Here is a 27886-nt window from a genome sequence, read left to right as displayed (position 1 = left end):
GTGGGTTGAGTAGGAATGGGTCTCCATGTGCTCAAATACTTGAAGCCAGGGGGTGGAACCCTGACCGGATGGGAAGGATTAGAAGGTGCCTCTTTATTAGAGGGAATATGTCACTGAACTGGGGGTGGGGAGGTGGGGGCTTTGAGTTTTCAAAAGCTCACACCAGCCCAGTCTGCCTGTGGCTCCGGATATAACTCTCCGCTACTTGTCCAGCACCGTGCCTGCCTACCACCATGCTCCCTGCCATGCTGAAAATGGACACTGTAAGAAGCTCCCAATCAAAGGCTTCCTTTTCTAAGAGTTGTCTTGGTCATCTGGGCTCTTCACAGCAATAGGACAGTGACAGACGCTGGCTAAGCAGCACGAGGAAACCCAGTTTATATTCCTCATGATGTTTGTTGTCGTTTTCATAGCACAGCCATTATTTCATATCAGCTTCACTATGCGAATACCAAGCGAGCCAAATAGACGGCGTCACTCTCCTCCAAGTAAGGGAAGCTACAGCAGTTTCTGCACAATACAAACATAAATCGGCCTGCTGTTCCCTCCATATTGCCCCCACTTCACTCTGCTTTCCCTGGGAAGCCAACACCGGCCATGCTTTACATCAGAAAGCTATCCCACCACTCCATTTCAGGACAGGCTCAGCTCTCCACACTGCTGTGTGGTGACCACAGCAGAGGGAAGCATAGCGACCACAGCTGGAAGATGCCGATGAGGCTGGGAGCTCGGGTAGTGGGAAGAATCACAGCAGACTCACAGATGATCTCTTGAGTATGGGGTGACCAATCTTGCAGTTCATGACCAGGACAGAAGCAACTGGCTTGGGGTCATCACAGTGAATGTCTGGAGAGAGAGGCTGTTAAAACAAGATGTTTTCGTTTGTTTTTCATTTGTATTTATTTATTTTATGGGTAGGAATGTTTTGCATGCATGTGTATGTCTGGTATTCTCAGAGGTCGGAAGAGGGCATCAGATACCCCTGGAACTGGAGTTACAAATGGTTGTAAGCCACCATGTAGCTACTGAGGCTCAAACCCAAGTCCTCTGGAAGAGCAGCTGGTACTCTTAACTGAACCATCTCTCCATCCCCGAAAGATGCTGAGTAGGGAAAGGAAGTTTCATCACACCAACAACCATTGGCTGATTTGTCTACATGTCAGGCTTGGTCCCTGGTCTACTCACAACTGAGGGGCGAGTTTAAACCCAAAGGCTGAGGGTAGTACTCTGAGTGAGGCTCTGTAGCGGTGGAGACTGGTTCCAGTTGACAGGACTATATAAAGTCCTCATGGAGAGGAAGACATTGGAACTGGCCTGTGAACCAATACAAGTGTCACGCTGAGATGGAGGGAAAGCTTGTGTGTGCTCAAGCACTGCTATGTGGCCTTCTAACCAGGGTTCCTCATCAGGATCATCAAACACAGAGAGCTACTGTCCCCTAGATGACCTGTCACTAGTTCCACCATCACTCATCCCATTTTAGATGTGAAGATGATAATTTCAATTATTCACAGCAGATGCTAACTTATAACTTAGCCCAAGCAAATTGAGGACAACCCCCCCCCCCCTGCAAACCTATAGTTCCAACAGAGTCAAGTTTTACTGACTCACTACAGTGAGGGCTGTCTTGTGGAGTGTCTTCACTCAACAAAGGAAAATGCAGAATTGTCAGAGGGTTGGGGTGGGTGGAGTTAACGAAAAAGGTCAATGAAGCAGTTCAGAGAGCCACACAGCAGGGCAGAGTAAAGGGTCAGGTGATGCCAGGGGTTAGGTTAACATCCACTGCATGAAGAAAGCTGTGTCCAGAAACACTGTATCTGCCGCTCTGTACCTTAGATGTGTCAGAGTGACAACAGCAGGGTGGTTTCCTAGTTCCCAAAGAACTTGAAACAGCACTGTCTAACCATCTTTGAATTATGAGAGCAGAACATCTCAGTGTTCTGTTGGCAGACACATGCTTGTAAACCCATCTTTGCAGCTGGCCTTGTGTCTGGTGATCAGTTGAGTAGAATTTTCACTACCTCAATTTCCTTAGACATTAAATTTATCTCTCAGCCGGGCGGTGGTGGCACATGCCTTTAGTCCCAGCACTCCGGAGACAGAGGCAGGTGGATCTCTGTGAGTTCCAGGTCAGCCTGGTCTACAGAGTGAGTTCCAGGACAGGCTCCAGAGCTACCCAGAGAAATCCTGTCTCAAAAAACAACAACAAAGACTGTATCTCTCACAGTCCTGGCTAAGAAAGACGGTGCACAAGGAGGGCTGATTGTGTGGTACCGCTGAAGGTTTTCAGGGCCCAGAATTGGAGAGGATTCGTGTAATTGTGGTTCCTAGATGGAGCAGAAGGGGGCTGGTGGCAATGGCAGAGAAGCAGGTGGGCAACAAGGAAAAGGCATGGCAGCATGCTTCCCAAGCTGCATCACTGGTACCTTTTGCATCCTCTTAAACTGTAAGTTTCTGGGATAATTAAGAGCCATGTTTGTCATGTAGGAATCTTCCCCGGAGTTAGTCAGGCTGATGTTCATGGTCAGCTCCTTTGTGACACCCACCACCAACTCCTGCCTGCAAAGGGGTGGGGGTCGGAGATCAAGCATTTAATCAAGCTGAACCCTTGGCTGCATGTCCACCTTCACAGCCTAGTCACTAAGCAGTTAGTCTGATTATAACCACTTAGTGGTTACCATGTATCAAACGTCATGCCCCATGAGCTCGATTGATCCTCAGAATTACCCTAGAAAGTAGCATAGTTAGTTACTTTGTATCTTGTAGAAGAAACCAAGGGAAAAAATACATTTTAAACCAGGGACGGTGGTGGCACACGCCTTTAATCCCAACACTCAGGAGGCAGAGGCAGGCGGATCTCTGTGAGTTTGAAACCAGCCTGGTCTACAAGAGCTAGTTCGAGGACAGCCTGCAAAGCCACAGAGAAACCCTGTCTCGAAAAATGATGAGAAGGAGGAGGAAGAGGAGAGGAAGAGGAGGAGGAGAAGGAGGATGAGAGAAGAGTCATTTGGCTAGTTTTTTTGTTTTTTGAGACAGGGTTTCTCTGTATCACTTTGGAGGTTGTGACCTCACAGAGATCCGCCTGCCTCTGCCTTCCCAATGCTGGTATTAAAGGCGTGAGCCACCAATGTCCACAATTTGGCTAGTTTTTAAAACAGAGTTTCAATCTGTTGCTCAGGCTGGTTGATTTATCACTATGTATCCAGCTGGCCTTCCAATCCTCCTGCCTCAGCCTCCTCCCTGTGCTGGGATTACACATGTGAGCCACCGTGTCTGTCTATGTTTGTTTGTTTTGTTGTTGTTGTTGTTTTTGAAACAGAGTCTCACTTTGTAGTTCAGGCAATGGAGTCTAGTTCTCATTTGATTTTGTAGGGGTTCCACAACTGCAGAGAAGTCAAATCCCACTACAACAGTGGGGTCTCTCAGTAGCAGTTTGCTGGCTAGGACGCTAGGGGGAGATACAGGACAAGTTAAGCACACTGCATCACCTTGGCAGTAACTGACTGGCAGGCTTATCTTGGCTGTAATTCAGTCCCTGTTGAGAGCAGCTGTGCCTTGAATGAGTTCCTTGGTGCTGGTGCCACATAACTGTGCACAGCCGAAATGGAGGTCTTACAAACATCCACTCAAGGGCAGGGACTCTGCCTCAGAGAAGCCAACTCCAGACAACTGACCATCAGCAACATGACACACACGCAGTAGCCATTGAGGGCATTTTTAAGACTGCCACATGTCCCAAACCAAACTCAGCTTAGCTCCAGCAATGCCATTATGGACCTGAAGTTTTAGTGGATTCAGAGTAGTGCAATAAAACATCTGCCGTGAAGGGAAAATGGTCCACATCCTACTGTCTTACTGATGCCATTCGCCACATATGGATATCCAGTATGGTGCCACTAAGGAGTATGTTTTGTTTCACATTTTATCTTACGAATATAGGTGGGTTTGCCTCCATGCGGTCTGTGCACCGCATGCATGCAGTGCCCTGGGAGGCCAAAAGAGGGCGCCCTGGAACTGGAGCTACAGACAGTTGTGAGCCACCATGTAGTTGCTGGGAATTGAATCTGGGTCCTCTGGAAAGGACAGTCAGGGTTCTTAACCACTGAACCATCTCTCTATCCCCGGAATTACATTTTTTAGAAATTGCATTTAAATGCAATAACCTTGGAATTAAATATTCAGCAGGGACTAGTGGTGAGTGTATTGGATTAAGCAATTCTAGATGCCTGGGCTGGGCCCTCTCCTTGCTCCCTACCTCTACTGTCAGCAAATCTGAAGACTCTAGCTTCAAAAGATAACTACCGTCCTTGCCTCCAGCTTGTCTAAGCCACCACACTCTTACCCGCACCTTTATTGTCAGAGTAGTAATTATTATCTCCCTGCTTCCCACAATCCATCATTGTCATCTAGCACAGCGGTTCTTTTTTGTTTTGTTTTGTTTTTGTTTTTTGTTTTTTGAGACAGGGTTTCTCTGTGTAGTTTTGGCGCCTGTCCTGGCACCCACTCTGTAGACCAGGCTGGCCTGGAGCTCAAGTGGTGAACCAGAGGAAGTTGTAGAAGTGAGGATCACTGTGAATTTAGCATTGTCCAGAGGATAAAGAGACTTGGGTTCAGGTTCACCAAGTGGCCATTGAGAGTCTGTGTGCCAACTTCAACTATTTCCTGATCTATGCAATGGGGATACAAATCTTTATCTTGCCTCCCTCACAGGGACTGAATAACAAATATATAATCCCATTGAGGGCCAGGAGGGGAAGGGCAAAGGAGTGTGCACCCGTCTGGATAAGAGGCTTGCCTAGGTGGATCCTAGGAGGACATCAACTGCAGAAATGATGCTAATGATAACAAGATTCAACTCACTGAGAGATGGCGGTGCTCAGCTGGACCTCAGCAACGCAGAACACTTTGTTCTTGCAGTCCTTCTCATAGGGCAGCTGTAACCAGACAAAGATGAGCAGAATCAGCCCTGGGACCCTACCTTTCCCAACAACCCTGGCTCCAACCTTCTCCTTGGAGTACATCTGCCCATCGTGTCCTCCTGCTTGAAGAAGCATGGCTCAAAGAGAGTAACGGCTGACATCTGGGACTATGCCCACATGGCCAAGAGAGCTGTGTGTGTGACATTCCTAGACAATATGGGCACACTGTGATCTAGGCTTTTAGCCAAGCTCAAATGTGGGGTGACTGTGGAATGACAGGCTTGCTGTCATATTTGTACTGTGTGCATCTCTCTGCCTCCAACATCTGGGAGGGCAAACCTTTGTGAAGGAAAGCTTCCTTGGTGTAGCAGAAACAGCTGGGGCAGGAACAGGAACTGACCAAATACTGTAGCTGAATCCTTGCCAGCACCCTCTTCTTGGTAAGTTAACTACTTCCCTTGAATTCTGCATACATGTCACAACTAAATCAGAGAGTCACATCTGCTTGGAATCCTTGCACTGGGGGTCCTGTGGCATGACAGTGAGTTTGAAGCCTGGGCTACATAGCAAGACCTTGTCTCAAAACCAGAGAAAGAAAAAACATTTGTGCAGAAGCGCTCTTCAAGATTGAAAAATCTCAGTTTGAGCTGAAAAGAAACCAAGTGTTCTAACATAGCCAAGTCTCATTTTTTGCAGTGAAAGAAACAGTCAGCTCCTCACTTAGGAATCTGTCTATAGCTCCCCAACAGCTGGAGATGATTGCAGCAGCTTTGTGCAGAGAGAGCATCATGGGTTGGGCTTGGAGTGGGAGCCCAAAGCTTGAAAGGAGACCATGCACTTGCCAAGAAAAAAAAGATGCAGTTTGAAAGTCAGTGAGGAGGGAGCTCTGTCTAACTGGATCAACAAATTTGTGCTGTCTTACTTGCATTTATTTTGGTGCTTGGGTTGAAACCCAGGGTGTATGCCCCAGATCCTGGTTTTTTAATATATGTTTTTAAAAAATGTTTACTGCATGTCATATACTGTCCAAGCATGTGAGTGTAGGCTCAAGCATGCCACAGTGCCCTGTGGATGTCAGAGAACAGCTTTTAGGAGTCATTTGTCTCCCTCTACCCAGGGATCTGTGAACCGTAATGCTAATCATCAGGTTCTCACAGCAAGTGCTCCTACCTTCTCCATCCAACCCTAATGGAAGACAACAGGGTTAAGCCTGCATTCTCTGCTAACATCTGGATTCTCGCCTACTTTTCCTTGTCCCATTTAATGATGGGATGCATATTTTAAAATCTCTTTCTCAAACCATCACAGTAATACTCTACAACTACTTACAAATAGATGTTGAGCAGGAGATGTACTTCTCAAATTTTCTTCCTAAAATAGTCATTTACAAAGGGAAATGGGAGCAGGAATAGTACAATCAATGCTCTTTACCTCCCATGTGATGGCCTGACACAGCTTTACGTCTGTGATGTGCCTGCCAAAACGAACAGCCCGGATCTAACTATGAGGAAACACCAGAAATAACCCAACTAAGGGACAGGCTGCAAAATGACTGCCCTACATCCTTCAAATTGTGAGCGTCCTTAGAGACAAGTAAACAAAGCTGGGTTTGGTGTTGATTGAATGCCTGTAGTCCCAACTTGGAAGGCAAAAGCAGGAAGATCAGGAGTTCAAGGTCACCCTTGGTTATATAGGAAGTTCAAGGCTAGCCTCAACTATATGAGACCCAGTCACAAAATAAAAATAAAGATGGCTGGAGAGATGGCTCAGCACTTAAGTGCACTAGCTGATCTAGAGGTCCTGAGTTCTGAAAGCTGAAAATTTTTTCTGATAATTCAAGAGGGTGACCGGGCAAAAGTTCATTTTTCACACAAGAAAACCCTTTCCAGAGAAGGTCATGACTCTCGAAGGGCCCGCTCGCTGAGAGCTCTGTCACTGGAATACTGTCCTTCAGCTGCGAGCCAAGGCCTCTGGCATTCATCTTGGAAACTGCGAAAGCTTCTCAGCCTGCTGTCTTAACTATTACTTTTTAATAGTCTTTCTTTCACTTCTTTATCCCTGGTAATTTTTCTCTACTCTATAAGTGAAGATTGGCAGAGGACCCTAGGACCCGTAGCCTGGGTAGGAGCAAAGTCACCTTAGATATAATAGGGTTGGAAAATTTGGCTCTTTTATCTTTCCTTGGTCATGAAAAAGTTTCTATGACACTAATTGCCTGTCTCAGCTGCACTGGCGGCACTAGGGGGGAAGCAGGTGCAGGCGTGGCGAGCCAGATACCTCAGCATGAAGGCTCTGAGCAGAACCCAGGCAAGGAAGTGTGTCCAAGAACTTCCTCTCTGCATCTCAGGACAGGACAGCTACAATCTAGTACCCACAAGGGACCTACCACACCATCCCCAGATACCATGCAAAGTGAGAGCCCCAGTACCCACCATACCCACATGTATCACTGAGCATATTGGGAGAATACTGTGTGAACATGCCTAGAGCAACTGCTAGAGACCTACTACCTACCAGTGAGCAGTGAAGAGCAGTCATCTCGGGCCCACTGCCCCACTGACACAGAGTGAAGACCCTCCCTCCCAACCCTAGCTATCTTTGAAGCTAGGGGAACAAGTATTCAATGTGGCATGTCCCCCAAGATGGCTGGGTCCTTTCTGTGGGAAGAGTTACCTGGAAGATGGCAGAGGGGTCCTTGTAGTGGTCCAGGATGGGGTTGGGGTGGTCCCTCTTTCCTCCATGTGTCTGGAACTCATAGCTGACCTTGATGGTGATGTTGGAAAAGCAGTCCCCGTCACAAAGCTGTGGGTGGCCGAGGAAGGCAAGGTCAGGAGTGGATGTGAAGAGGACAAGAAGAAACGGACAGTGACCGTGATGACCAGGAAGTCTTCCAAAGGATCCAGGCCTTCAAGTAAGCCACCAAGAGCGTTGGGAGTTTCCCCAGTCTGCCCCACCCTTGGGTCTTGGGGGTCTTTGGTTCTCATCCCAGTCATAAAGGGATTCTGCTCAGACTTTATGTGAAGGATAAATGGGAGCCATGGAGGGAAGAGTCATGGTCACATGTGAGATGACAAAGATCTCCAACCAACATGGAAGGATATTGAGATAAAACCTGGAAATAGGAGGCCATTTGCTACACTCTGCTTACAGGAGCTTTCTTGTCAGAATAAGAACACTGAGGGCTGGTGAGATGGCTTTGTGTGGAAAGGTGTTGCCCCCAAGCCTGACAGCCTGAGATTAGTTTCCAGCACCCACAAGGTAGAAGGAGAGAACTGGCTTCCACAGGTCGTTCTCTGACCTTCATATGTGCATGGTGGGATGCATAAACAAACAAACAAACAAACAAATAAATAAATAGCTTTGAACATGAGAGAAAATGAACTTGATTGCCTCGTAAAAATAACAGACTTTTATTTTTAAGGTTTATTTTATTATTTTAATTATGTATATGTGTCAGGGCATGCGCTCATGAATACAGGTGCTGAAAGAGGCTAGAGACGTTGGATCCCCTGGAGCTGAACTCACAAGGCCCCCAATGTGGTGCTGGGAACCAATGTCAGATTCTCTAGAAAAGTAATACACACTCCTAACCACTGAGCCATCTCTCCACCTCTATGCCTTTAATTTTAGAGGGTTATAAATGTTCTGGAAACTTTCCTAAGCCAAGTAACAATTAAAAGTGCATCCTAAGTTTGTTTTCTGAAACTAATGATACATACAATTCAAAGTTCTAAGACCTGCTAGAATCTGAGGACACTTTTTAAAAAACATACCTCTCAATATCTTACCAAGGTTTCACTTTTTAAAATAACCTTTTGTTGTTGTTGTTGTTTAGGTTTGGGGTTTTTTGAGACAGGGTTTCTCTTTGTAGCCCTGGCTGTCCTAGAACTCACTCTGTAGACCAGGCTGGCCTCAGACTCACAGAGATCTGCCTGCCTCTGCCTTCCAAGTGCTGGGATTAAAGGCATGTACCACCACCCAGCTAAATAACATTTAAAAATAACTTGGTCTTTCTAATTCTGCCTTTTAAATTTTTATTTATGTAATCATTTTACGCGTATGGGTGTTTTGCCTGCATATATGTCTGTGTACCATGTGAGTACCTAGCGTCCTTGGAAGTCACTAGAAAGGTGTTGGAACCCCAGGAACTGGAATTACAGATGGTTATCAGCCACTAAGTGGGTGCTGGGAGTCAAACCTGGATCTTCTGGAAGAGCAGCCAGTGCTCTTAACCACCGAGCCATCTCTCCAGCCCTCTAGATCTGCCCGTTAATCATTCAGTTTTTCTGATGTGGATTCACTGAGGGTTCTTCAGCCTACTATTACTATCAGGTTAGTAGACAACACAATGAGACCATTCCCCAATTTGTCCAGTCTCTAGGAAGCTCAGTGACATTGTCTGTGTTCTGTTTTGGTAGGTGCCCTCCCTCTTTCTGCTCTTTCTCCCTTCTCCCTTTATTTTTTCCTTCTCAGTGGACTAAACATGGGGTCTTGCGCTTTCAAAGTATGCAGAGCATTCCCTGTGACACTGAGCCACACCCACAGCCCAAGCTGCTTTCCTTTGGATTTCTGGTAAGATCCTATTTCTAGTGTCACTTTGTGGTTCTTGGTGTGTTGTGATTGTTTCGGTCACCTCTTTTGTCTTTGTGGAGAGGATCCCACATTGAACATATCTTCTCTGGGATGCTGTCTAAATTCTCTACTTACCTTCTCCTCCATGGGGATGAGCCAGAGGCGCTCACACAGAGAGGACTCCCCGCTCCACGTCCTAAGGTAGCTCTGACAATTGCTCGTGTTTGTACACTGCAGCCTCTTCCTCTGCTTAGCCACATCCACATCCACAGTGAAGTTGAGAGAGATCTCTCTAAGGCCTGGGGTTGAAAATCAGACCTTCTGATGAGGCTGGGAAGGTCAAGGCCCAGACAAAGAGCCCCAGCCCGCTTAGGCTCGGTAAGCTCCTGCTGAACATTGTTCCTGTGGTATGTGGGCACCTCCTTGGGGCCAGACCCCCAGGTTTACTTTGCTTTGCTTTGGTTCTGTTCTGTTTTGTTTTGTTTAGACAAGGTGTCACTACATACCCCTGACCTGGAACTTGCTATGTAGACCAAGCTGGCCTTGAATTCACAGAGATCCACCTGCCTCTGCCTCTTAAGTGCTGGTATTAATGCCTGGCTATTCATCATCATTTTGAAGGTGATCTCCATGCCCCATTGCTTCTAGTAGACCTGGCCAGGGTTTCTCAGTGTTCTGGACCCATTCCCAGCACATTCCTGGGTTGAGTCCAACCTTAGGGAAGGAGAGTTTAGGCAGGTGTGCTGACTAGTTTCATGTCAACTTAATACAAGCTAGAATCCTTTGAAAGAGGGAACGTAGCTGAGAAAATGTCCCCACTAGACTGGCTTGTGGGCAAGCCTGTGGTACGTTGTCTCTATGGATAATTAATGTAGGAGGGCCCAGCTCACTGGGAGCAGTGATACCCCAGGCTGGTGGTCCTGGATACTATAAGAATGCAGGCTGAGCCAACCAGTGAGGAGCTCCCCCACAGCTTCTGATTCTAGGTTCCTGCCTCAACTTCCTGTCCTGAATTTCCTTGGATGATGCACTACAAACTGTAAGCTGAAAGAAACCCTTTCTTCCTCAAGTTGCTTTGGCTGTGGTGTTTTATCACATCAGTAAGAAACCCTGACATAGAAACTAGGAGAGTGAGGTAGAAGGGGCAGGGAAAGGAGAAAAGGGGGGAAGAGGAGGAGGGAGGGGAGGAGGGAGAAGGAGGAGGAGGGGGCAGGGTACAGCAAGCCGATGGTGGAACCATGAATCCAAGCACAGAAGGACTGGAAACATCCTAGAGACTGCCTGGGCCAAGCCCCTTGCTGTGAAGAACAGAAACCAGGGCCTAGCAAAGAGAAAGACACCTGCCCGGTGTTGCCCCCTCAGCAGCCTGCATCCTAAGAATAGTAATTCTTCCCTTTTTTCTTGCCTTTTTGAAACAGGCTTTCATGTATCCCAGGCCGGCCTTGAACACAATATGTAGCTGAGAATGGCCTTGAACTCTTGATCCTTCTGCCCATCTCCCATGTGCGGGCATTGCAAGCGCATAGGACCATACCAGGCCAGGTCAGGGGCTTTCTATCCTTGGGGTTGGTCATGACTCTCACCCAAGAGGATTGCTTCATGACTTGCAAGGAGATGTCACTGGGATGTTCAGGAGGTTTAAACCTTGGGGACTTTGCTAGGAAACTGTTGGAAGGGAGCTCATGACCTTGGACACTTGGGCTGTGACAGTCATGCCCTCCTCTCTCTGGTCTTCTTCCTTCTGAAAACATGCTCCCAGAGTGTCAGATAAGGGGTGAAGAGCAGCCAGGCCCCCAGCAGATTCTCCAACCATGGAGAAAGACGGTGCCTCTGGGGGCCCCCGCAATACTCAGGCGGGGAACAGCAGGCAAAGATGGGGCAGCCACCGCCTTGCTGATACTGTTTCAGAAACCCCCTCCTCTCCACATGGCTATGACCCCAGCTTATCTGCTTCCTAGATCATACACATTTGAAGACACAGGAGTCAGACTACAAGGCAATCAGGAATGACTACAATACAACCAGGGCACCCCACCAGGCAGCCATTACCTGGCTTAGAGACTGGACTTGAGGAGCCAACTTCAAAACACAGTTCTACATCCAAGTTGTCCTTGAAGAACATGGGCAGTGCAGCGGGGGTAAATGTCATAGACACGGTCAGGTCAACCACAGGTTGTGAGCTGAAGACATCAAAGAGGCCCATTAGGAATGAGCACAGATTTTGCTGCATTCAACATCTCCAACATGTAAGGGTGCACTTAATCCTCAGGATATATTAATGGTAGAGAAAGAGATAAGATTTGCTTTTGTGGGGAAGCAGAGAACCCGGCAGTAAAAAGACACAGAGACACACAGGTGCTGACAGTGCTCTAATAGGATAAGGTGACAGACTAGGAAGCTACTTAGATCAGGTGGTCACAATGTACTCCCAGATAAGGAGGCCTTGAAAATGAAACCCATCAACAAGAAAAGCTAGCTATGCAAAAGTCAGAGGAAACATTCCAGGCAGAAAACACAGCTCGTGCAAAGGGCCTGTGCCAGGAGGAGGCCGGTTTGTTTGAAAAACATAAAGGACAGGGAGACTGGAACATAATGAGTGAAACAGAGTGTCAAAAGTGACAAAAGTGCCGGGCGTTGGTGGCGAACGCCTTTAGTCCCAGCACTCCGGAGGCAGAGGCAGGTGGATCTCTGTAAGTTCGAGGCCAGCCTGGTCTACAAAGTGAGTTCCAGGACAGCCTCCAAGACAATACAGAGAAACCCTGCCTCGAAAAACCAAAAAAAAAAAAAAAAAAAAAAAGTGACAAAAGCTGAAGATTGGAGGGTGGGCAGGGCCAATCACAGACAGCTCTGTAGGTGGTGACAAGGAACTGGGTTTTACTCGGGTGGGAGTCACTGAGGGGTTTTTGAGCAGTAGCATACAGGGATCAGGTCAAAAGAGCACAGCAAAGTCTACGTGGTGGGCCTGGAGAGAGAGGACAGTCCCCGATGCTAAGAGGCGATTTGGAGCTGAAGTCAGTAAGTATGTTATAGACGGGGTGATGGGCGAAGGAGGATGAGGAAGCCTACAGACAGCCTCTGTCCTCCATACCCCAGAGGGCCTTGAGAGGGTGACCTACCTGCCTCGGCCTCCCACGTAGTAGCTGAGATTACAGGCCAGCACCAACCGGCCCAGTGCTAGAATGTAATCCTCACTCTCTAGGAGGGTGATACAATACTATTTGCTGAAACAGGAGCCTGGGGGAGGGGCAGACTGGGGGTGGAAGGTGGGAATAATAGGTGCTCCATTTGGAGGCCTGTTCACTTGGACAGCAGTGTGGGACTCGCTGGAAAGGGCTGGGAGACAGGGGCTCTGGCCACAGGACTGAAATTAGCCTGAAGCTGGAATCCAGGGACGCTGGAATTCACAGCATGCTGCCCCTACCACCCAGCACTGTGTCTACCTTTCATACTTCCTCACACATGTTCCTCCCACCCACCGTCATTACTCCCAATTATAGATAAGAAGCTGGGACTTAGAATTCAACAGCCCACCCAAAGTCATACTGTTGAGAGTTGAGGAGCAAACTTATCCCGGCAGACCCCAGAAGCTGCGCACCTCCCCTATAATTCCTCCCGCCCTTAGTGCTTGGAATCTGCAGGACCCACTGGGTGTAGAACAAGGAGCGGGGCTGGGGCTTCAGTCACAAGAAGTCAGGGAAGAACCCTACCGGAGCACAGCTGCCCGGTCCCGAGAGCCCACCGTGATGTCAGCAAGGCCATCGCCATTGAAATCTAAACCACCAGCCACAGACATGCCAAAGTAGTGGAGTCCCATGGCCACCGAGGAGGCTCTGATCCGCTGTGGAAGGAGAAAGAGTAGCTTTGCCTTCTATTTCCTTCAGCAGCCCGAGCCACCTCCCACCCTGGCCGTGAACGGTCTCTGAGAAAGTGGTATCTTTCCTTTCCTGGCCCGTCCCCTTTGCCACTGCCGACCATCAAACCACTCCAGGTCCCTCCCTCTGCCTCGTCCTGTGTACTGGGGAAGGGGCACCTGGAGGGCAGGTGGGACTCGGGGCGAGGGGAAGAGCAGAGCGCTCTGAGAACAGAGAAAGCTCAGGTGCCAGGGTCAGGTGGGGTAGAAGGAGGTAAGGGGGTGTGAGTGCAGGGAGCTTGATGTGGGCTGGGTGGGGCAGCAGGAAAACTCTCTGGGAGACTGATCTCGTCGGGGTCACGGTTCAGAAGCATCCCTGGAGGCACCGGGAGAAGATGGACTGGAGGTGGGAGCTAGGGCTCCCGGAGGGATGGATGGAGGGCCTAAGCTGATGCCATGGTGGGGGAGGCGGTAGCAGAGCTGGAAGCCTTAGGATGTGGTGGCTGACAAGCTATGCATTGGGTATCAAGGTGCTGGGCGGGGGGCTATCCTGGGCATCTGGTGTGGAGAAGAGGCAGGTGGGCACACAGGAGCATCCATTTCTGGAAGAAGGTGCTGTGGACTGCGATGTGTAAGAGTAGAGGCCTAGGGACCAGCTGGGGGAGGTGCTTAGGAAGCAGCTGAAGCTGGGGAAAGGGGAGGAGCCAGAGCAGGAAGTGCTGGATGGAGACAAGAACCAAAGACAAAAGAGGCAGAGAGAGGGACCTGAAGTGAGTTGATGGACGGCAGTGGCAGAGGAGGAGACACGCCAGGAAAGCCAGCCCTGCCTCACCCTCTCCTTTCCTGAAGGGTTTGGAGGAGGCCTGGTCTGGAACCCATCTACCCTACCCCTGGTGACTTCCTGTTCCTGGTGACTTCCTGTCCCACTGGCGTTCTCTACCACCTGACTCAGCTCTGCTCACTCTGTCTGTGGGGGGTTTGAACCCCAGAAAAGAAGGAAAGAGCCTGTAGGGTCACCTGGGAAGGACTGGCACGGAGGCCATCTGAGTGTCCATTGTAGATGTACACGCTGCCATAGCTGGTTTCGCCTGCCCCAAAGCCCTCCAGAGGGGCCCCAATAGCCACATCTGTGAATCTGTCTTGATTGATATCCCCCACTGCTGCCATGGCAAAGCCAAAGCGACTGTTGGTGAGCCCAGGATGCCCACTCAGTGTGTGTGCCAAGGAGAAGGAAGCATCCTGCAAAGTGAACCAACAGCTCAGTCCCCAAGAAAGGTGTGCAGGGCAACCATCCCAGGACCGCCAGGAGAGCATTCTCCCTCGATGGTTCCCACTTTCCAGCAGGAGCCTAAGGCTGAGAAAAGACAAGGGACCTAAGCCTACAGTAAAGGCGGGTCTTGAACTCTTGAAGCTTGAACTCTTAAAGTTCAAGGCCTGGAGCCTGTCCCTCTATCCCCACACATTGCTATATTAGCGATAGAGAGACCTAGAGTCCAGTAGCTGCTCTCCCATACCCAACATCACTAGATCACTGAATCCTAGACTCGTCGTCAGCAATGTGAAAGTGAGAACCACTCCCATAGTGACTGTGAGGAACAAGGGAGACCAGGACAAGCGTTCTGTCTACTGGGCGACTATGATAGATGCCACCAACAACCACCCAGGTAAGAAACAGGGAGACAGCCATGCTCCCTGGCTGTCTGGAAGGGGACAGTCATGCTCCCTGAACACCCACCATCACTGCTCACTGTTGCCAAACAGATGTCAGGTCAGGGCTCATCCAGCCTCTGCTACCTGAGCAGGCACAGCCTTGGCAAGCTCATGGGACTGAACACTCACCTGCTCATGCACACGGTACACATAGACTCTGCCTTCTTCTCCACGAATGTGGTAAAATGGAGCGGCCACCAGCAAAAAATCTGTGGTTCCATCCATGTCAATATCCACAGAGCACAGCTCAGAGCCAAAGTAGGACCCCATCTACAGTCCAGAAAGAATCCAGCCCTCCTGAGGATGGGGACACCCCCTTTACACTCTCACTACAGCTAGGCCCATGGCTTATGCTCTGCCTGGATCACCAAGTGGGGGTTCTGGGTCTATCTGATCTCGGGTGCCACAGGGGATTAGGGGTGAACAACTGAGTCTCCACACAGAGAGAGAGCACTGAGTAGACACTAGGGCTACTAAATTACACTCAGGCCTGAGCCTCACCCAGGGTGGGCCTACCCACCCATCTCCCCAGGACCTAGGGGTTCCTACTGGTAGGAAGGTGACTTCTCCAGGAGGTACCTGCTCTCCCAACATCTGTCGCACAAAGGTGGCCTCTCTGTCCCCCTTCTGGAGCTCAAACACAGCCCCACGGAGCTTGTGCCTCGGAGCTCCTGCCACGTAGGAGAAGCCGCAGACCGTGTGCAGCACTGCCACTGAATAACCTGGGGCCAGAGTGGTATAACTGCAGACAAATCGCTCCCTACCTCCCGTCTCTCCCTTCAACCCCATCTTCCCGGTCATGTGTTCCCACTCCTACACTGACGGTGGCATGTGTGTCCCCCATACATGTACCTGGCACTCCTTCAGCACCTGTAGGTGATGACCAGGATGAAGGATGGGGAGGGGTACTCTTTCTTTTATTTATTTATTTATTTTTGGTTTTTCAAGACAGAGTTTCTCTGTATTGCTTTGGAGCCTGTCCTGGAACTAGCTCTGTAGACCAAGCTAGCTTTGAACTCACAGAGGGTCCACCTGCCTCTGCTGGGATTAAAGGCTTGCGCCACCACCACCACCCAGCTGGGAAGGGGTACTCATAGCTGTTATTAACAGAGGCCCAAGGCCACCCAGTCTCCCTCCTTAATTCTCAATCTCAGAATCCCTAACTGAGGTCTGATCGACTGGTTGCCTGTGACGCATGAGATTGACCACAGCTTGTCTCCTTCAGGAATTCTAATGTGCACACCATCAGGCAACCTCGGTGTCTCAGGCTACAATGTCCCTGGTTTAGCTTCCAAGTCCGACTTTTAGCCCCTCCCTCAGACTACAGATACAGCTCTTGCACGCCCAACCTCCAGGCCACATTCACCCTATATCCATTTGCTAGGTTTCACTGCACTCCGGGACTCCGCCCTCCCCATTCAGGCCCCGCCCTCAACCCACATGCAGCCTGCAGGCCTCACCTTCACCCTCCTGCTATCTATCCTCTAAAGCCCTCTCCTCCTTGCCACCTCCAGGCCCCACCCTCGTCCCATCTGCATCCACCATACCCTGTCCCTACCGAGATAGCTGTACTGTGCAGCCCCGGAGTCCTCAGCTGTCTGGTTTAGGAAGCTGCCATGACCACTCTGTGTGTCATAGAGCAGCACTCCACCGGACCAGTTAAAGGCTCCCACAGTGCCAAGCAACACCTGTCCCTGCAGAGGACCCAGAGAGCATCAAATGAGCGGTGGGGGAGGGAGGTGGGATCCAGGGCCATCAAAGCAAGACTTCCCGGACAAAGAGGGCGTTCTATGGTCAGGAAGGAAGATGAGATGGCAAATATGGGGTTTCCACTCTGTTTTCATGAGTCTGCTGAGTAGCCATAGCTCCCGAAGGCACCATGGGACCCAGATAGTGAGCTTTTTTTTTTTTTGTTTTACGAGACAGGGTTTCTCTGTATTGTCTTGGAGGCTGTCGGTCTAGCCCGGCCTCGAACTCACAGAGATCCACCTGCCTCTGCCACCCGAGTGCTGGGATTAAAGGCGTGCACCACCACCGCCCAGTGATAGTGAGCATTTTAAAAGTATGATTGAATGCTATAGTACTCATAAGCCCCCACTCCGTCCCCTGTGTTGTGTGATGGTAGAAGAGGTCCCAATGGTATTGGGGTGACTGACTTCAGCTCTCGCCTGCACAGAGGTCCCAGTTAGTGGGTACTCCATCTGTGTTTCCATTCCTTCTTCCTTCTCAGCTTCCTCTTCTGCCACACAAACTACATGTTTTCCTGACACACCTCAGTGGGCAAATCTCAGTACTTAACAGCTAAGATAATGTCCGGATCCTTGAAGTGACCTCCTAGAATAAACTTGCCACTCTTTTACTTATCTCAGTGGTCCAGACAGGGCAAGCAACAGATGGCTTCTCTGTAAGTGTCTCTTCTTCTTCTTCTTTTTTTTTTTTAAAGATTTTATTTATTACTAAGAATACAGTATTCTGCCTGCACACCAGAAGAGGGCACCAGATCTCAGTTACAGATGGTTGTGAGCCACCATGTGTTGCTGGGAATTGAACTCAGGACCTCTGGAAGAGCAGCCAGTGCTCTTAACCTCTGAGACATCTCTCCAGGCCCTAAAGTGTCTCTTCTAAAGACACTCCCACAGGCGGGCACTCAGGAGGCAGAGGCAGACGGATCTCTGTGAGTTTGAGGCCAGCCTGGTCTACAGAGGACAGCCTCCAAAACAATACAGTGAAACCCTGTCTCAAAACAACAACAAAAAAGACACTCCCACAGAGTAACTATGAGTCAGGAGCCCCTCATTGCCTGGTAGTGCCACATCTTGGGGATCCTGGCAGTGTTGAGTGGGTCACAAACCTTGTCCAGGATCTGGGCGCTGAAGCCAGTCTGTGCGAGTTGGTATTGAAGGGCATCTCCAACAGTGCCTGGAAGCCAAGGAATCTGCTGAGATACTCTGTGCCAAGGGGCAGGGTGAGGCATGTCTAAAAGGGGCCAGCTGAGCCAGGCACCCAAAGGCGTGAGTATTTGGTGGAATGGTGCACTGAGCTGAGAGCAGAGATCTGGGTTGTGCTTAAGCAAGAACTGGCTGGCTAGGCCTGGGCAGTCTACATTCTCTTCCTGAGCCTCAGTCTCCTCATCTGTAAGCTCCTGTTGGGACTATGTCCTGGTCTTCATTGCCTTTCTACCAATGCTTCAGTAGAGTTTCATAGACTCAGAGAGGCGAGGAGGACTCGGGGTGCCATTGCCGTTTTTTAGAGATTAACAGCTGTGGCTCAGGCAGGTGGTCAGGGTCAAGGAGCGTTGGTCTGGGGGAGGGTTTCCTGCTGAATGCTAAGGGGGCTCTCACAAGGCCTGTGGGAGCCCTCACCTTCCATGTGGATGATGCTTTGTTGCAGCTTGCTCAACAGCCCATCCAGAGCCGTGTAGTTGGTCACCTTGAAGGTGTGGGTCTCCTTGGGGTTGGAGGCAATCAGCTTCAGTTCTCTGTCAGTCTTAGCCTTCTCGAATGCATTGCCCACCTGTATGAAGAAGGCCCCAGTCAGTGAGAGATCCCTCACTGCCCCTTCCTTCTTCCTTCCCTGCTTACTGTCCCTTCACCTCCAACAAAGCTCCACTTTTGCCTGTGTGTTCCTGACACACTTGGCTGTCCTTGGCATCCTCATGCATGCTGATCCCTCTGCCTACAGGACCTGAACACCCTCCCCCGTGCATAAGGCCAGCAGTTCATGTAAGCTACCAGGACTCAGCTCAGCACCATCTCCCTAGGAATCCTTGTACAGGCTTCCCCATCCTGCTCAGCTAGTGAGCTATGCCCACCTCTGTATGAGCCTTCTGTAGGACCCAACCAATAAGGAGTGGGGTGTGGAGGACTAGATGGCCAGGAGAAGAGAAGTGTCTATGAATAGAGAGGGTTTGGATATGTTGCTTCCAAAAGTCTCCTTGGGCTCCTCTCGGGCTATTCAGAGTCGGGGGTTGCCTCCCAGCTCTTGGCTCTTACCCCAATGGCAAAGCGCTCAACACCCTGCATCTTTGGGGAGTTGATGACAGTCGTAAGGTTGAGAGGGTCCCCAAATATGTCACCGTCAGTAAGCACCACCATGACCTTTGATGCTTTCTTTCTGGAACCACGGCTTGGAGTGAAGATGTTGTCTCTTAAGAGAGAAACAGTGAAAACCATCTTCCAGAGTCTGGGCTCTGGGCACATTTTTTTTAAACTTTTTTTTTTTTTTTTTTTTGGTTTTTACGAGACAGGGTTTCTCTGTATTGTTTTGGAGGCTATAGGTCCAGCCCGGCCTCGAACTCACAAAGATCCGCCTGCCTCTGCCTCCCGAGTGCTGGGATTAAAGGCGTGCGCCACCACCGCCCGGCTAAACTTTTTTTTAAAGATTTGTTTATTACATATACACTGTTCTTCCTACATGCCAGAAGAGGGCACCAAATTGAATTGTAGATGGTTGTGAGCCACCATGTGGTTGCTGGGAATCGAACTCAGGACTCCTGGAAGAGCAGTCAGTGCTCTTAACCTCTGAGCCATCTCTCTGGCCCTCTGGGCAAATTTTTACTCATTGACCTGCTTGAATTGGAGAGCTAAGGAGCCCTCCAGATAGGGAATAAAGGCACAGAAAAGGGTGGATTTGGACCTTACTGCACACAGCAAGGCATAAGTCCCATAGATGCACTCTCTCCTCACCCAATCCCCACAGTAAAAGCACTGTGTCTGCCCCATTTAGGTGTACACGGTATGGAATTTTAGGTTAAAAGAGCAGACAATACTTTTTATTTTATGATCATTTCACTTCTATAAAAATTTATACTTTCCATTTTTTGTTTGTTTTGGGTTTTTGGTTTTGTTTTTTGTTTGTTTGTTATTTTTTGGTTTTTTGTTTGTTTGTTTGTTTGTTTGTTTTGGTTTTTTGAGACAGGGTTTCTCTATGTAGCCCTGGCTATCCTGGAACTAGCTGTGTAGGTCAGACTAGCCTCAAACTCACTTTTGGGATTTTAAGGCACAATTGTCCAATTGTCCAGTCTCCTGAGTTCTGGCATTACAGACATGTGTCTCCAATGCCTGGTTCCTATGGTACTTATGCACTGGGCATGATGATAAATATTGTATATATTTTAGGTATTTAATCCTCACAACGTCCTAAGAAGCAAAGATTTGAGTTATCTTCATGTCAGAAGTGACAGCATTTCTTGGCATCTTAACTACCGCCCCCACAGCTCCACCCAGCCACTCCTGCAGACACTATACCACAGAGTCCCACTCACAAGACATGCTGCATGGCTGAGGCCGTTTTAGTGACATTCTTCACTTGAACGATGCTCTGAACTCTGGCAAGGGAGGCCATAACGTCCCGGCTGTCTTGGAGATCAAACTCAGTCTGGATCACATAGCCATACTGTACCAGGGCAAAGCTGCACTGGAGAGCAGAGGGGGGGAGGAGGGGAGTCACCAGATTGAACTATAGACAGCCCTGCCCCAAGGGGGTGGGGGAGTCACCAGATTGAATTATAGACAGCCCTGCCCCAAGGGGCTTCTCCTAGAAATGCAGGAAGAGTCCACTCATCTGCTCCTGGACAGAAGGAGATGCTAACACAAAGGGAATCTCTAGACAGGCACGGGTGGAGAAGAGTGACTTCTCCCTGAATCCGCACTCCACGGCCACCAGTCTACATTGGCTATAGGATCAGCTGTGTGGCTTTCTTTGGCCAGTGGGAAACTAGCAAATGCATGTATTGGGACATTGGTACATGAAACAGTGGGCTGGCCTTCTGGAAATTCACAACTACCACAAATGAGCAGGGCCATCTCAGGCCACCCCTCCCCCGTCAAGCAAGCAGATGCCTGTAATGGTTGCATGGTGGCTCCAGGCGAAACTGACAGAAGAGTCCCCAGCTGAGTTCAGCTCAGACACCTGCTGTGAGCACATGAAGGGTGGATGTTCTGAGGCAGTTACATAGACATAAATGAGTGACAGGCGATGAGAGCTCAGGCCTCAAGGAAGCCCACCTCAAAGCACTTCTCATAGAAGTTCCTCATCATGTTGGAGATGAAATCTTTGGCCCTCTGGAAGTCTTCCGGCTCAATGCTTCCTGAGCCATCCAGAACAATAGCAATCTCTGTGCCTGGTGAAGACGGAGGGGCAGGTTGGGAACGGGTATGCAATTCGGGGTAGGAGGAAGGGCAGCACGTTCTGCCCAGTAAGGCACCGCCCTGCCCCCCCAAACACAAAACATTCTGTCCCTGTGGTTCAGCTCAGGGAAAAAGCCAAGGAAGCTCCTGAACATGGAAGTTCTTACTGTAAGGGCAAAGAGAGATCTAGACCCTGGTTCTGCCTGTTGTGGGAATCACTCCCATGGGGGAAGGGGGCTCAGTTTCCCCACTCCTAAGATGAGCAGGGCCAGGGAGACAGCTCAGCTGGTGAAGAAGCTTGCTGCCAAGCCTGATGACCTGAGTTTGACCCCTGAAACATACATAGTACAGGGAGAGAACCGACTCCTGAAAGTTGTCCTCTGGCCTCCACACGTGTGCTGTGATACATACAGGTGTGTGTTTGGTGCAAGAGCACACCCACACCCATGCACAGCGAACAAACATGCAAACAAAATAAATGTTAAAAAAAATGAGGAGACAGAGCCAGGAATTGCCGTACCTATAGGACCTAGCCACTGTTGCCCCGTCTTCTAGATCTGAACACACCTTGACCCCAGAAGCCATTATGGAGGCACCTGATCTGCCTCTTCTCACCAGCTTCCTCTTCTTCCTCCTCAGCTGCCCGGGGTCCTCTGGCTGGTTTCTTATTCTCCCCTGCGCTGCCTCCTTTGCTTCTGGCGTAGCCACCAAGTTCCACATGGAGGCCTGGATCCAGGAGTCTTTCTTTAAGAAACATACAGAGAAGACACAGAGGCAGATGAAAGAAACCTCCACGCACCGCTACCTGCCCCCAAGGCATCCTTACCTCTGCCCTGACAACGGCCCTAAGCTTGCTTGTGCCATTCTGGGACAAGTGTCTGTCTGCCTCAGCTGTGAGCTGGTGTTTCTTCCTGGATTCCTTTATGACTGCCCAAGGCCAGAAAATCTCCAATCCTTACCAAGGTCAGAGAAGTAGGCTTGGACCTGGAGGTTCAAGTCGGCGCTCAATAGGCTGCAGGCACCTGTGAGCTCAGAGTTCAGGCTGCTGGGCGTCCGGGCCTGTACCTGAATGCAAACCTGGGGAGAAGCAAAAAGACGGAGCAGGCAGGCTGAGTCAGCCCCATATTCCCTAGTCACAGTCACTGTCACCCCCACTCCAGAATGCAGTGGCTGAACTAGACAGAGGACAGAGAGGAATAGCAGTCTCCCTCCTCAGGGTCAGAAATCACTTGCTAGGGTCAAAAATGCAGTCAGGGCTCACACTTGGCATCTGTGTAGATGGTGAGACCACAGACAGATGGCAGCATAGCAACAGGATTGGCAACACCGCCATCACTCACAGGGGCCAACACCAGCCTTCCATAGGCCTTTTGGTCCTCCTGCATGTACTCACCAAGACACCGTGGTGGTTCCGGACCACTGTCACTCCTTTGTAAGTGCCCTTTGGCATATAGATGTGCTCTGAAACAGTTAAGGCAAGGAGAGGTGAAGGAGTTCTGGGAGGTCAAGCAAGCGTCAGAGGCACAGGGCTGCTGATGTCAGCAGCCTCTAGACACAGGGCGTGGGGGCTCCACAGACCAGGGTAGCTTGGGCATGCCAGGATTCAGTCCCTGCCCAGCCTCATTTACCATCTCAACAAAGACTCTGGTCCCCAGCCCTGATACCAGGAACCCCTGGTGTGTGTGTGTGTGTGTGTGTGTGTGTGTGTGTGTGTGTGTGTGTGTGTGTGTGTGTGTACACACATGTTGAGGGCAGTAGGCTGCAGGTAGGCTGGGCTGGCTGCTGGCCCCAGACCAGAATGCATATGTGGGGAGAGGGGTCCAGAAAGACTCCCAAAGTCAGCCTCAAACTTCAGAACATATGCATGCTCACCTACATGTGAGCACACACTGACACACGTAAAAATGTGAATACATCACTTCACAGAGGCACATGGGCAGTCAGTGAGTATTGGCCCCAGGTCCATCGTTAGGACTGTATCAGGAGAGGCAGGCTAGGCTACAGGAGGGTAGCATGAGCTTGGGCATTGGAAAGAGAAGCTCACTGTGAGGCTGGAGGCCAGCGGTGGTAGGGCTACATCAGGCAGGGCTGTAATTTGGAATGGTTTGGGCTGAGCTGTCTTAGATTCCTGCGGGGGTGGAGTTGGCTTACCTACTGGATGGCAAGCAATTTCATCTGGAATGATGGACGCGGCACATCGATATAGGGGTGCTGAAGTCCTCTTGGTGCTGTGCCTGGTGACCAGGAGGCTGAGTGGGAGGGCAGACAGCAAAGACAGGCTGGCTGAGGGCTCCTTTCCCCTCCCCGCCCACCCAGGTTTTGTCTTTCTACTCTTGCCTGAGGAGGAGGCCCAGACCTGAGAAAGACAGACAGCTCTCTATCCCAGGCCTCCAGACTCAGCCTTACCAAGAAGGCACTTACTCAGCCCTCTACTTCTACAGGGCCCCAGGCAAGAAAACAATTAACATAACCTCTGTCTGCCTGTAACCCCTGTCAGCCTATAACCTATAACCTATAACCCCTGGCTGCCTGTAACTCCTGGCTGCCTGTCCATCTGGTGGTTAGAAAAGACTGCTGTCCTGTGGGATAGAATGGGTGAACCAGGAAGTCACCAGTCACACTGCTGGTCCCTGGAGGGGCAAAGCTGGCTGCAGCATTTGACCCATCGGCCTTAGCATTTCCTGACTAAGAACTAACATTTTGGGGAACCTCATGAAGACAGGCTGAGCAGATGTCAATCCTGCTGGAAAACTCTTGTCCCCCAACCCAAGTCCAAGAAGATGGCAGAGGTGTCCACATTGCTCGGTGGGGCCTGGGGCTTGGCTGGTCTGGGACAGAGGGTAGGGAAGGGGATCTGAAGATTGTCTTGGTAACAGTGAGCCAAGTCCAAGGACTTCGTGGTGGTGACAGGAAGCTATGGGGGGCTTTGTAAAGCGGAAGTATTTGATTAGCCTGTGCTTTTAAAACGTCATGATGTGGCTGCGGCAGGCTGGAGGACAAATTAGCAGAGAAGGAAGAAACCTAAGATGCTGTCTCTACTTCCTCCACTCTTACCATAAACACTTTTTTTGTTTTGAGACAGGGCCACTCTGTGTAGCTCTAGCTGTCCTGGAACTCTCTCTGTAGACCAGACTGGCCTCAAACACAGAGATCTGCCTGCCTCTGCCTCCTAAGTAGGATTAAACTAGTGTGATCACAACACCCAGATTAGAATCAGAGCCAGATATCTTTCTTTTTCCTTTTTGGTGGTGCTGAAGATTGAACTCCTAACTCCCAGAGTCCCACTCCCATCCCCAGCCTTTGTTCCCACCCTGGCTTACGAGCCACCAAGAGACCAGCAGGTGCAGCTATGCAGGCTGTATACCACACATCCCCAAGATGGGCTGTCATATTCCAAGTGTGCAATTCTGTGGCCTGAGGCCCAGTCTGTGCTGTCCCCATCCCTTTTGTGCTGGTGGCCCCCAGGTTTGCTGACTCGGTGATTAGCAAACCAGCTAAACACAGAATGACCAGCTGTGACAGAGGACGGCCATGTGCTGACAGCCCCAGGTTCCCTGTTCCTCTCCGGTCTGGGTACAGCCCCAGGATATCTCATCCATCTCCTGCCTTCTCTCAGCTCTGATGGTCCCTCTTCCCAGAGGCACCCACAAATCCTTGCAGGGGGGATGGGGGACCTGCTTACATCCCTCTCCACCCTCCTGCAGCCGGCACAGCCTAAGATGCTGGCTGTCTTACTTATCTGCCATACTTTAGAAAGTACAAGAGAGTTAAGAGGGACATGTTACCCTCACTGCGGGGATGGGTGGGAGTAGATAGCGACCTGTTCCTCTATCAAGGGTGAGCTGGGCCAGTCGGCTCATTTCCTGCCTCCTGCAGCAGGCCCAGACACCCAGAATTGTCTCCACCACATCCTCCTGCTGACATTGCAACCCCCCTACACCCCCACATCCCCCATACCTTCAACCCCACCCCCACTCCCCACCCCCTTAGTAGGTGTTCTGGGAGGTGTTCTCAGTCTCAGCTCCCAGCACTCTAGGCATCAAGGGCTTCAAATGCAAATACTCTCTCCCCATCTACCTTGGCCCTTGGGCCTCTGAGGGAGGGGGAATTAAGTCTGTGAGCCTAGGCCTGGTAAAGGACCCCACTGGGAGTGGTGGAAGGTGACGGCGGAGAGGGAGAAAGTGAAGGAGAAGGTAGAAGGTGCAAATGGTCACAGATAACTTGACTAGAAATCATTTATGTAGTGCAAAGTTTGGGAAATAAAATGCAAACTCAACCTCTCTTTATAGGCCTGATCAAATAAATACACCTGTGTATGGAGTAGAAGCACCAGGGAAAATGCCCACATGCTCCCCATCGGCCCTGTGAACATACACCAGGGAAAATGGCCACATGCTCCCCATCGGCCCTGTGAACATACATTGGGCTGTACATTTATGATGTGTGAGCTTCTGTATATGATTTTTTTTTTTTTTTTTTGGTTTTTCAAGACAGGGTTTCTCTGTGGCTTTGGAGGCTGTCCTGGAACTCACTTTGTAGACCAGGCTGGCCTCGAACTCACAGAGATCCTCCTGCCTCTGCCTCCCGAGTGCTGGGATTAAAGGCGTGTGCCACCAACGCCCGGCCTCTGTATATGATTTATGTCAATACAAAGTTACCAAAACAAAACCAATGAGTGTCAATTTATTTATTTATTTATTTTTTGAGGCAGAATCTCACCTGTCATCTCTATCACATGGACGGTCTAGAAGAGCTGGAAGGATTTTAGGCAGGAACAGTGAGAATGCTGTCAGAAGATTTTGACTTTAGGGATGTTGTGCCCAAAGTCTGGACCCCCAAAACCACCAAGAGAACAGATCTGATGAACTTGGGTCCACCATCATACATGGTGGGTGGAGTCCTGGAACTCGCATTGTAGACCAGGCTGGTCTTGAACTCACAGAAATCTGCCTGCCTCTACTTCCCAAGTGCTAAGATTAAAGACATATACCACTACACCTGGCCCAAACATCAACTTCCAATTCATCTTCCTTGAAGGGCCCAGACCCTCACCCATCCCCCTGCTTTGGTAGCCAAGTCAGGCTACAGAACAAACTCCTGACTCAGCATGATATGCTGAGGCCCCAAACCAATCAGAAGTCAGCTGTGCTTTACTGATAATAGTGGAATGCAGTAGGTAGCAATGACCCTGAGATGGCCTCCAGGCACAGCAACCTTTGTGCAGCTGCAGCTGACCAATCAACTCAGGACAGGTTCTCCTGAGACTGTTACTATGCAACTAGCAGACCCTCAGAACCCCCCCTTGATCTACCCCAAATATATGTCCTGTCCCGCTGCAGCTTGGGGTCTCTCCTACTCTAGTTAGCCTGGAAATCACTATGTAGACCAGGCTGGCCTCAAACTCACAGAGCTCATCCTGCCTCTGCTTGAGTGCTGGGATTCAAGGTGTGTGCACCACCCTGGCTCCCTCTCTGTTTTAGCTCACAAATTTTGTCTGGCACAGAATAGATGTGAGTTCGAGGCCAGCCTGGTCTATAAGAGCTAGTTCCAGGACAGCCTCCAAAGCCACAGAGAAACCCTGTCTCGAAAAAAACCAAAAAAAAAAAAAAAAAAAAAGATAAAAGAAACAAAACAGATGAGGTGGAGAGCAGCGTCTGGAGGCTGGGCTTGAACCTGGATCTGCGGTGCAGCAAGCACAGAAACAAGCCCTATCTTCATTGGGGAAAAGTGGTAGCGGGCTGGGCATGGTGACACATAACCATCCCAACACTAGGGAGGCAGACGCAGCAGGATCTCTTTGAGTTTGAGGCCAGCCTGGTCTATGTAGAAAGACTGGCTCAAACCAAACCAAAACAAAACGGTAGAGGTTAACCAAGGTGGTACATCCCAGAACTGCGGAGGTAGAGACAGTAAAATCAGAAGTTTGAGGTTGGCCTGAGCTATGTGAGACCTTGTCTCAAAGCCCTCCTCCCCCGAAAAAGGGGGTGGAAGAGATAAGGTGGAGGAGGGTTACTTTAGATTAAATTAAAAGACACAATATACAACCCAAGAACCATAACTGGGTCCTGACTATGAAGCAATACTGCTTATAGGATGTGTTGCTTATTGGTGGAGAGTATTTAGCATGCAAGAGGTTCTAGGTTCAAGCCCCAGAACATGAAAAAAGAATAACAAAAATGAATGAATGAATAAATAAATAAATACGAAGAACCTAAGTTAAACCAACTCAACTATAAAAGCTGCTCTAGCCGGGCATTGGTGGTGCACGCCTTTAATCCCAGCACTTGGGAGGCAGAGGCAGGCAGATCTCTGTGAATTCAAGGCCAGCTTGGTCTATAGAGGGAGTTCCAAGACAGCCTCCAAAACAATACAGAGAAACCCTGTCTCGAAATAAACAAAAAATAAATAAAATAAAAGCTGCTCTAGTAATAACAGGAAATCGAAACAAGCCACAGATAGGACTTCACACACAGTTTCTCCTTTATCTAGATCTGCCCCTGCATCAGTGATCTGCATGACCCCTATCTGTAGAAGACATATTTGATCTGCTAAGGCACTGACCAACATGGAGGCTACCTGAACCAAAATGGTCTGAGGTGTGGTGGTGGGGGCTTTGTCTGCTTCGCTCACTGCTGCATTCCCAGAGCCTCGCACACAATGTAGGTACTTAGCACACAGTAGGTGCTCCATCGGTATTTGGAGTATAT

At 49.8% G+C, this 27886-nt stretch overlaps 1 protein-coding gene across 1 annotated transcript in view; it reads right to left on the bottom strand.

Annotated features, from left to right (window-relative positions):
* The window catches only part of Itgae (integrin subunit alpha E), a 56301-nt gene that overhangs the window by 13744 nt on the left and 14671 nt on the right, over positions 1-27886 (bottom strand). Inside the window, exons 3-22 of the mRNA XM_040749100.1 lie at positions 23331-23428; positions 22573-22640; positions 22139-22256; positions 21795-21923; positions 21057-21172; positions 20315-20466; positions 19044-19197; positions 18414-18564; positions 17903-17970; positions 16610-16745; positions 15631-15773; positions 15181-15321; positions 14359-14580; positions 13199-13329; positions 11541-11671; positions 9627-9790; positions 7593-7721; positions 4861-4934; positions 2427-2559; positions 761-859 (exon numbers count right to left, since the gene is read on the bottom strand). Coding sequence (XP_040605034.1) covers positions 761-859; positions 2427-2559; positions 4861-4934; positions 7593-7721; positions 9627-9790; positions 11541-11671; positions 13199-13329; positions 14359-14580; positions 15181-15321; positions 15631-15773; positions 16610-16745; positions 17903-17970; positions 18414-18564; positions 19044-19197; positions 20315-20466; positions 21057-21172; positions 21795-21923; positions 22139-22256; positions 22573-22640; positions 23331-23428 — 2557 coding nt within the window. The remainder of the gene's footprint in view (positions 1-760; positions 860-2426; positions 2560-4860; positions 4935-7592; positions 7722-9626; positions 9791-11540; positions 11672-13198; positions 13330-14358; positions 14581-15180; positions 15322-15630; positions 15774-16609; positions 16746-17902; positions 17971-18413; positions 18565-19043; positions 19198-20314; positions 20467-21056; positions 21173-21794; positions 21924-22138; positions 22257-22572; positions 22641-23330; positions 23429-27886) is intronic.

The sequence above is a fragment of the Mesocricetus auratus genome, unplaced genomic scaffold (genome assembly GCF_017639785.1).
Source record: "Mesocricetus auratus isolate SY011 unplaced genomic scaffold, BCM_Maur_2.0 Super-Scaffold_100007, whole genome shotgun sequence".
Taxonomy (NCBI): Eukaryota; Metazoa; Chordata; class Mammalia; order Rodentia; family Cricetidae; genus Mesocricetus; species Mesocricetus auratus.
Note: the sequence above shows the minus strand (reverse complement) of the source record. Positions and strands in the feature narration are given on the sequence as shown.